The following is a 10281-nucleotide window of genomic DNA, read 5'->3' on the forward strand; positions in this document are numbered from 1 at the left end:
AAATAAAAATAAATTAATTTAATAATAGTTTTTTAGTAACAGAGATAAGACTGTAAACTTTTGCCAATATATGGTAGGTCGAACGAAACCCATCAATGCTGAGTTGGGTGCTAAAATATCCAGTTGTTACTAAGAAAGTGACGGGTGATCGAAGTAGATGTACTTTTTTCATCCATAAAAAAAAAACGGTTTGGTGTGGTTTGAGGGACGGTGGAATCAATTCATAAGGAGTATCATGAACTCTCTTTCGAGGACCGCACCAAGTACCTTGGGGTTATCTTGGACAGCAAACTTTTGTCGAAGCACAACGTGGAAGAAAGAAGAAAGTGAGAATAGCTAGCAATGCATATAAAGCGTGTAGGCAGATGCTCGGTAAAGCCTGGAATACAGGACTAGATTATCAAAAATGGTGTACGGCTAACATCCGAAAACATTCATCAGCATGGCATTGTCTATACCACGATATCGACCTGACCCGGTGGAACGAGCTACACGAGGGAAAAAATGAAAAAGACATATGCAAAAAGGTAGATCGGAACTATAGAAAAATCATATTGGCACTGGATAGAAGAGACTGTAGGAGCATGATGGTAAAACTAACTGATATGGTAACGACACACGCCCGCAAGATGGGGCTGACAGATCGGGTAGACTGCTAGAAATGCCCAGAGTGCGGCATCAGGGAAACAATGGAGCATCTCTTTTGCACTTGTCTTGTATTCGAAAAACTACGTTGTAAGCATCAGCCCTACAGTATGATACATTAGAGGAGGTATCGATAGTAAAGCCGCAGAGTATGTTAAAATTCGCATCAAGCGCAGGCATCCTAAACGTAGTCATCGTCATCTCCTCTTGGACTTAGCAGGTGAACTTCATCTGGTTCGCAAGGAACCAAACATATATGAAAAAATATTATAACGAAATTGTAATTGGAAAATTTTTAGAAAATATTTGAATAAAACCATAATAATAATTATTGATTAAAGAAAAAAAGGTTAAAGAAAAGCAACAGTTTAACAAACCAACATGTAAACAAAAGTTTAAAAACTACAAATAAATTATATATTTAATATTATTATTTATATGATTATGTGGTTATATTAAATATGAATTGGGTTATATATAGATATAGATATGTATATATGTATGTGATTATTATTCATGTTTATGACGTTGACATCAAAAATTCGGTTGTCAGCGCGCCATCCAAACACTGAAATGCCTATAAAAATATAATTAATAAGGACAAATTTGTTGAAAATATTTTGTTTTGTTTTTTCCAAAAATGTATGCCGCATTTGGTAACGTCGAGACAAAATTCAAAAATGTCAACATTTCATTAGTAAATTATGATGCAGTAAATGAGAAAGTGTAAGAAAAAAATGGAGTTTGTGAAAAATTGTGTAATTTCGATGAAAATGTAAAAAAAAATTAATAAATACTTTGTAAAAATATAAAGTCATGAATTATATCAATTTTAATACAGAAATGTTTTGTATAATATAAATATCAAAATAAAATGAAGTAAATAAAATAACATATTTTAACCGCTTTGAAATTTTTTTTTGTTTTGAGATAATTTTATTTTGTCAAAAATTATGAAACTTTTGTCAATATAATTTTTTTATTCTCACTGAAATTTTTTGTCGAATTTTTTTTTCAAAAATCATAAAACTTCTTTAAAAATTAGTATTTCGTGAAATAATTTATTTAAATTGGTGTATTCAATTTTTATTTTCGAAAAAAAGTTTCTTGTGAATTTTTATAATTGAAAGTTACAATTAACAGATTTTTATTATGATAAATTGTAATTTTTTAACTTTTTTTAGTTTTATAGAACTCATTAAAAAATATTTTGTGTATCTTTTTTTAGAAAAAAATAAACTAAAATATTTAATAAAATCAAATTTTTATGATAAAATGGGTGGATTTTTCTTTCATGTAGCAAATGTTATAAAAATCATTAAAAATTAATAATTTAATACAAAAATATATTTCTTTAACTAAAAATATTTAATATTTGCTTAAAATCCATCGTTCATAATAAGTAATACTTATAATTTTGTAAAAAAAAAAATTAATATAATGCATGTGTTAGATACATTAAAAGTAATATATTCCATAAATGATTAAAATAATATATTTCTAACTAAAAGGATTTAAAAAAAATTCCTTGAACTGTGTTGCAAACTCATAAAAAATGTTATACTGCACATAAAAATAAAACTCTCTTCATGAAAATTAAATTTAAAAAATAATTTTCATTGAAAATTCCTCGAACTGTGTTTCAAACTCATAAAAAATGGTAAACTTAAAATTTTTATAAAATTTGTTTCATGAAAATTAAATTGCAAAACAAACACTTAAACGAGCAACGCTCGCTTAACTATACATACCATCTTCGTGTGTGCGCACAATGATCGGATGCGAGCGCGGCCCATCGCCGACCGAGGTGCCGGCCAGCGTCCAGATCTTATACTCGGTCCAACGCTTCAACTCATCCAAAACGATATGTGTCTTATTCAAGGTGGTTATGGTCGCTTCGCTATCGGCACGGCCCACCTCGACGAAGAAGACCTTGTAGTAGATGATGCGACCGTTGGCACGCTCCACGGGCGGTGGCAGCCATGAGACGGATATTGTAGTGGGGCTGGTGGCCATGGCGGTGATATTGCGCGGCGGTGCACCTGGTACTAAGTGAAGGAAATCGGAACGGAATGGAATGGAACGTACAAGTTTGGTTTTCGTTTTTTTTTTTTTTAATGCAGTTGTTTTGTGGTGACAATGGTTTAGAGTTGATTTAAATGTATTTGTAATATTTTATTAAATTAAATTTTTTTTAATACATTTTTTAAATTTTTTAAAAATATTTTTTTTTTAATTTTTAAAAATATTTTTTTTTAAATTTTTTAATTTTTGTTTAATATTATTTTTTGTAAGTAGTTTTATTTTATTTTTTGTATGAAACAATGCAATAAAATTATTATTTTTTGATTAATATGATTTTTGGTTGTTTCGTGGTGTTTGGTTTGGTTGGTGAGTTGAATGGTTGATTGTTGTTGGTTTTTGTGGTGATAGCAGCCAAAATGTATATATATGTTTGTATTTTTGTTGTTGTTTTGCATGTTGGTTTTTCATATTATAAAATGTATTTGGTTTAATAATTTTAATATATTATTTTGTGGTAAATTTTTGTTGTTTTTCCAGCATAAGAGTAACACAAACGCAAAAACATGGATCGCAAAAGCAACGCAAAAGCAATGAAATGAAATGAAAAAGAAAACAATTACATACAAATTAGCAAATCATATGTTAATGAAAAAGTTGTTGTTATCAAATTTAATGCATAACACTTTAAAAACAATAAAAGTCAAATAAAAATGCTTAAAAAACTTTAATAAATATATTAAAAATAATACATAAGTAATTCACCAATGGTTTATGCAAGTATCAACATTTTCAATATTTTTCGCATGTTTTGTTGATTTTTTTTTTCAAATTTCATGAAATCTTGCTATATTTTCTGTACGTCAAAATTTTGCGCATATTTTTTGGTTCATTTTCATTTAAAACACGCACATTTTTTAATACTTTTTTTAAGGGTTTCGACTCAATAAATTAAAAAGCATTAAATTGCATTTAAATATATTTTTATAAATGCAAATTTATATTTTTTATACTTATCTTTTACATTTTAAATTGTGCTAAAAAATGGTGCATCTAAGCTAGAAAATAATAAGTAGTGGCTTTAGTTTTTCCTTCACACACTTCTGCTTATGTGCTTTTTATGGTCGGGTGCTAAAAACACACAACTTTTTTTTATTCAAATATTATTTTTCATCACTTAAACATTCAGGATTTAAAGAAATAAATTCGTATTTCAAAAGAAACATGCAGCACGCAAAATAGAAGAGAGAGAGAGTAAGATTGGTGCATTTTTTAAGTAAGGAAATGAACTCAATAAAAGGGGATGTTGGTAATTATGAAAAAGCAACGCATTTGGAAACTCAAAGGCATTAAAAAATCTGGTTTTAACGTTTAATTTTTTATACATATGTAGCAAAACATATGAAAGTTAAGACTTTTTGACTTGTGCAATTTACTGTACAATAGTTGGATTTAAGGGATACTTTTTATTAAACACAAATTTAATATTTTTTAATTAATTATTTTTTTTAATTCTTGTTCTTTTTCTGCATAAACCATTTTGGAGCGAGTGTGGGATATACAATTTTGGACGAAAAATTTGTTATAAACTTAAAGTTCACTTATAATAGTAATTTTTTAAGGTTATGGCTTAGGATTAGGGATAAAAATGTTTATATATTTTTTAAACATTTTAAACGAAGATAAAACACTTTTACAGTAAACACATAAAAAAGTTAAAATAACGTAAAATTATGAAACACATAAATTAGGTATAGTACAGAGTTTTTTGCTATTAACAATAATATAAGCGGGACGGAATTGAGGAAACTTTCGTTTTCAAAATTCTTAAAAAGTGATTAACAACTAACTTACAAAAAACTTTAATCATAAAATTTTATTTCCATGGCCAGAAAGCTTTTGCCTAGAACTAATAAAATTTTTTTTGAAAGCTCAGAAAGTAAAAAGTTTCTAAAATAATTGCGCTTTATTCTATCAAATAGCTTTTGAGAAAAGCCGGTGTGAAAGCTCGGAAAGCTTTATGGAACAAGAACTGTGTTTATGAAGTAAAGATTGTATACAACTATTTTACTTAATTTTAACAGGTAGCTTTTCATTTAAAGATTTTAACGTTTTTTTTTGAACTCTCAGTAAGCTTTATGTAACAAGAATTATTATTACGAAACAAATATTTTTTTTTTGCTTAATTCTGTCAGGTAGCTTTTGATCCAAAATTTTTAATGATTTTATGAAAGCTCAGAAAGCTACGGATATAAGTAACAAGAATTGTGTTTATGAAGCAAAGAGTTTCGAAAACTATTTAGCCTAAGCCTAGCCCAGATAGCTTTTGATTCAAAACTTTTAAGGTTTTCTTTGAAAGCTCTGAAAGCTTTATGTAATAAGAATTGTGTTTATGTAGCAAAGAGAGTCTAAAACTATTTTGCTTAACATCTTTATATACTGGTTGGCAAATTTGTCACTGAATCGCATTTGAAATCAATGAAATTTTTATTTTATGCTAAACTTTAGTTCACCGTGTGAGCTTTCGTTACGAAACCTTAAGGAAGCTCTTGCAAAGAGTTTTTAGTTTTTTTGATAGACGACGAACCGAAATATTTAACTCTAAAAGCTTAACTAATGTGAAAGCTCAAAACGCTTAATGCTACATAAGTTGTGTTGATGACGTACAGACTGTCTCAAATTATTTTTCTTAATATTTTCATATATTGGAAGGCAGATCAGCTGCGGGGTCGCATTTGAAATCAAGCAAATATTTATAAAAGTTTCAGAAACTTTTGGAATACTTTAATTTTCTGAGTGAGCTTTCGCTATAAAAAGAGAAAGTTGTTACCGATAGTTACAAACCAAACGGCGTGTATGGTCTGGGAAAAGTATTGCATTGTATTGAATAAGCAAATATATTAAGCGAAAAGTTTGACAGGGCGAGCATAAATTAACGCAAAATTAAAAGAACTTTTCAAGGTAGTAAATATAACGCTATTTTCGTTAATTTTCCTTAACAGCATAATATACCGAAGTTTGATCGCATTCGAAATTAAAAATATATATACTTGTACATATACATATATATAAATATATATAAATACTCGTATATTTGCAAAATTTTTATACGAGCTTTTGCACTAAAACCTTAAAAAGCTGTTGAATTTCGATTCTAACTAGAAAGCCTTTATAATATAATGATCGTGCGGAGGATTTTTAGACTTTTGTACATATTCTTACAATTATAATACTTTGAAATCTCTATATAAGCTTTCGCTCTGAAAGCTAAAAAATTTTGGAAATCAACTCCTACCTAAATGCTTTTAAATAATGATCGTGCGGAGGATATTCAGACATACATATTCTTATAAATGTAAAAATTTGAAATATCAATATGAGCATTCACTCTGAAAGCATAAAAAACTTTTGTATAACTTTCGCTACGAAAGTTTTAAAAGAGACCCTGCTATTCGACTCCCACCGAAAAGTTTTTCTTATATAATCATCTTGTGAAAGATTTTCAGATCTTGATATATTAGTTTGTCAAAAAAGTCTTGCGGTATTTTCGATAGTTGGCGCTGAGAGCGCGTAGCTCTAGTTTTATTCGCCACATCCGGTCATGCTATATTATAGCGTCGCAAACATAGAGCAAAATAAAGAGATAATACGGCATATTTTACAGTACTACTACGATAAAGGCAAAACTGCATCTCAAGCAGCCAATAAAATTTGTGCGGTTTATGGACCCGATACAGTTTCCATTTCCACCGCGCAACGATGGTTTCAACGTTTTAGTTCTGGTGTAGAGGTGGTCGAAGGTGCGCCACGCTCCGGAAGGCCTGTCGTCGAAAATTGCGATAAAATCGCTGAATTGGTCAAAAGAGACCGGCATAGTAGCAGCCGTAGCATCGGTAAAGCGCCCAAGAGCTGGGCATGAGTCATCAAAAAAAATTTTATGAGCAATTGAAAATTCAATAAAAATACCGCAAGAAATACCTCAAGACTTTTTTGACAATGTAATATATTTTTACGGTTGCAAATGCTTGAAACCCAATATCAGATTTCGCTCTAAAAGCTTAAATAAGCTCATACATATCGATTCCAGAGAAAACGCTTTTTATCGTGCGGAAGATTTTCGGACTTTTGTATATAGTCTTATACTGGCAAAAGCTTCTTATCTCTTTTCGGAACTTTTGTTATATACTCATTATTTGGAAGATTTTGAAACTTAAAATATCTTCTTTAAAGGTCACTGTTACAACGAAGCTTTTCGAGCAATATTTTGGTTAACACTTTTTAAGATTCAGTGTTGTTGTAATAACATTTAGTAATTTAAGTAGAATAAAGGTAGAGAGGTTACACTTTCATAAAAGATCATAAACTTGCTCAAAGTTTAGATACATACATTTTTACTGATCATAAGACAATGTTACCAAAGATTGAGTGCGAAAAACAACAATACAAAACAGTTACGTTTTTATGCACCTAAATTGAATTATATGATTTCGGGTTAATACTATTATCGCTTTCGCCAACATATTGCATTTCTATAAGTTAAAAAGCTACGATGTTTTTCACGCTGATTTAAAGATAACTTTAAGTTTTTTCCTCAATTCCGCTAATTTGCACTACATAGGTACTACTATAAACAAATAAAACTTACATAAAATATCCGTAGGCTTAAAATATATACAATAAATGACTTAGTAATGTGTTAAACAAACTGTAAACTTTCAAGCGTCATCATTATCACTACAATTTCAACAAGCCATGCAACATTGAAAAAATTTAAAACTTGCAAAAAATGTATGAAAATAATTGAACAAGCAGCTACAAAGCCAAAAAAAGGCAAATTGAAATTTTTAGCAAATTAATTTTTAAAATATGAAAAAAAGCTTTAACACTTTGTGCACAGCTAATTAACTCAGCAACTAACAGTAAGCTGTAAATGAATGCAGTTTGCCAATAAAATGAGCGTTGAACTTTGACCTTTATGAAATTTTTATCCGCATATACTACAAAAGCAATAAAAAAGCCAACATATAAATATAATTTCCTCAATTTATGGCAAAATAACAATTAAATTAATTAATCCATAACTATGTGACCTATGAATTAATGGAAAAACAATTGTAAATATGAAGCAAAAGAGTAAATTAAAAAAGTAGCAATAATGCTTAACACATGTTGATGAACTCAGCGAATTGAGCATAACTTGTACAAGGAAGCTTTTAAAAACGAAAATAAAAAGTAATAGCATTTACAATAAAAGAAAAATGTTACAAAAAAATATAATTTATTAAAGAAACAACTTTCATTAATTGCGCTGATGTAAAAATAAATTGCTTAATTATGAAATGTGTTAACGCGACTTTTTGGGTTTTTCAGTGGATTAAAAGTCTGCATATTGTTGTTAGCGTGAAAATTTTTCCCCATTAGTATTATTAATTTTCTGGCAGAAATTCAAATACTATTCTAAAAAGTGTTTTAGAAAACCAAGTCATTTATAACTAAATTTTTGTATTAGCATATAATGGTTACATATACGAGAAAACGAGCCGAGCGTCTAAAATTATGCTACTTCTTATATATAAATATTTGATTTTCAGTAGTTGTAGAAATTGAGCTTTATGTAAGAGAGAATGTACATAAATTTCGAAACTAAGCGTTTTCTGGGAGTCAATACTATGTATTTTTTTCATAATGCTTAGATAGCGCCTTACAATACACTAAGTAATACTACTTTTATGCGCTAAAAAGTATACTTTGAATATTTTGCTGTAAAATTCAAGAATATAACTGTACTATCTTTTATTGTGACTACAACTTTCATTGTCATGCTAACTTTTTTTAAACGAGAAAACCAGACGCTTAGCTTAGATGCCCGAAGGATAGCGATTAGCAAGGCTTTACAGAACAATGTGTTAAAGAATATTCACTATAGCACTTTCATATTGAATTCGTCTTTCCTTGAGGTAGATTGTCGTATAGTAAACTAAAGTTTAGTAAATAATTTAATAGGTGTCTTAAAAGAGTTCTAGTTTAGTTCTAAATACGGCGCTCATCGGAATGTGTGGGCACTTAACGCCACATCGGAAGCTGTATGACTGCGAAAGTTGCAATTATCACTCAAAGAGTCTGGGTTCCTAAAAGAACACGTCTCTGAACACTCGAAAATCTTCACTCACTTTGACTTCATACCAGATCACAGAGTCGGCAAACCGAACTATGGCGGCTCCTTCTCTACCCATATATCGGCGAGAGAATTGTGGGTGGAAAAAGTCGTTGGAGGAAAAGGGCAGTGAGCTTTTTTCCATATGGGTCAACGCTTTGACTATTGTAGTGTCTTCCATGCCGATGTTGCAGCTATTAAGGTAGCAGTAGATTTACTGCTCCGGTATGCAGCCTCCTTCAGAGAAGTGACCATGCACTCAGGTAACAAAGCGGCAATACTAGTCTTGAACTCATTAACAGTGCGTACTGGGCTGGTCAAAGAGTGCTTAATCTCGCTATCAATAGTGCCTTGTGATGAGATTGTTATGGGTGTGGCTTGACAGCGGAATCAACGAAAAAGCTGATGAGATAGCAAGAAAAGGAAATCGTAGAGCCGCTTTCGGTAGAATGACAGAGGGTCGGTGTCTCTAGATAGCTGGGCTACTATTAGTATCTACATGCGCTGTTGCCTTGCCCAAAATCTATAACAAGAGATCTGGTGATCTCTTTGCCCTCAGTAAGGTTATGCTCTCCCAAGTTTTGGTGTTTTTGACTGCATTGGATTGTCCTATCGCCGTTCACGCAGTAATCCTACCGCGTTCGGGAGGTTAAGACTTAAACACTTAGGAGCGCATAGCTTCAGACATCCCACCGAGCTGGCAGGAATAGAAATTAAACACCAGTGCAAATTTGTATTGGCTACTAAGCGTTTTGCAAATTTATAACTTCGGATATTTGAACCATCTAAGAAACAAATTTATTATATCTGATGTTGATACCGTATACTTTTAGGAGTGGACTGATTTTATAGTTCATGATGAAGCAAGTTATGGATTTAATACCTGCAAAATCCAAATATTTATGTTGCTATAATTGCTGCATATATTTAAGCTCTTTTTCACTGATTACACTAGCCGACAATGGATTTTGCTCTGAAATAAAAATTATATATTTTGGTTCCTGTTAGTATGTATATCATTAGAAAAATAATAAAAAAAAATCCTTAGGTCCAATTACGATAATATTATTTTTTTTAAATTACTAAAAAAATATCTGTTCCACAATCCTTCAAACAATTTAAAAATTGTTTTTTTTCACATTTTGACATTTTGCATTTACGTCGTTAACTCGTGCGCATCTCAGTTGTTTCCCATTGTTTTTGCATTAAATAGTTTAATATAATGTCCAGAAAGTGTAAAAATTCGCCAGATTTATTTTGTTTTGTGTGTGGATGCTTTAATCCACGCTCAAGTTCGAAGAAGTTTTCGCCGCGACTGTTGGTAGCGTATCGTTCGTACTTTGGGTTCGGCGCTGAAGAAAGTCTAAGTAAACCTTGGAGTCCGAGTTTTTTGTGTTCAAGATGTTCACGGTACCTCGCAGGGTGGCTCCAAGGTACTCACACACCATTGCCGTTTACTA

General features: G+C 30.7%; 1 protein-coding gene across 7 annotated transcripts in view; it reads right to left on the bottom strand.

Moving 5' to 3' along the window:
• The window catches only part of LOC108977466 (tyrosine-protein phosphatase Lar), a 486678-nt gene that overhangs the window by 30104 nt on the left and 446293 nt on the right, over window positions 1–10281 (bottom strand). For 4 of the 7 annotated variants that reach the window (XM_018947157.1, XM_018947161.1, XM_018947159.1 and 1 more), the window contains one exon: window positions 2397–2693. The exons of the other annotated variants lie outside the window; for them this stretch is intronic. In XM_018947157.1, the coding sequence (XP_018802702.1) occupies window positions 2397–2693 (297 nt within the window). The remainder of the gene's footprint in view (window positions 1–2396; window positions 2694–10281) is intronic. 7 annotated transcript variants of the gene reach the window in all.

Source organism: Bactrocera latifrons, unplaced genomic scaffold (genome assembly GCF_001853355.1).
Source record: "Bactrocera latifrons isolate USDA-ARS-PBARC rearing strain unplaced genomic scaffold, ASM185335v1 scaffold_9, whole genome shotgun sequence".
Classification (NCBI taxonomy): domain Eukaryota; kingdom Metazoa; phylum Arthropoda; class Insecta; order Diptera; family Tephritidae; genus Bactrocera; species Bactrocera latifrons.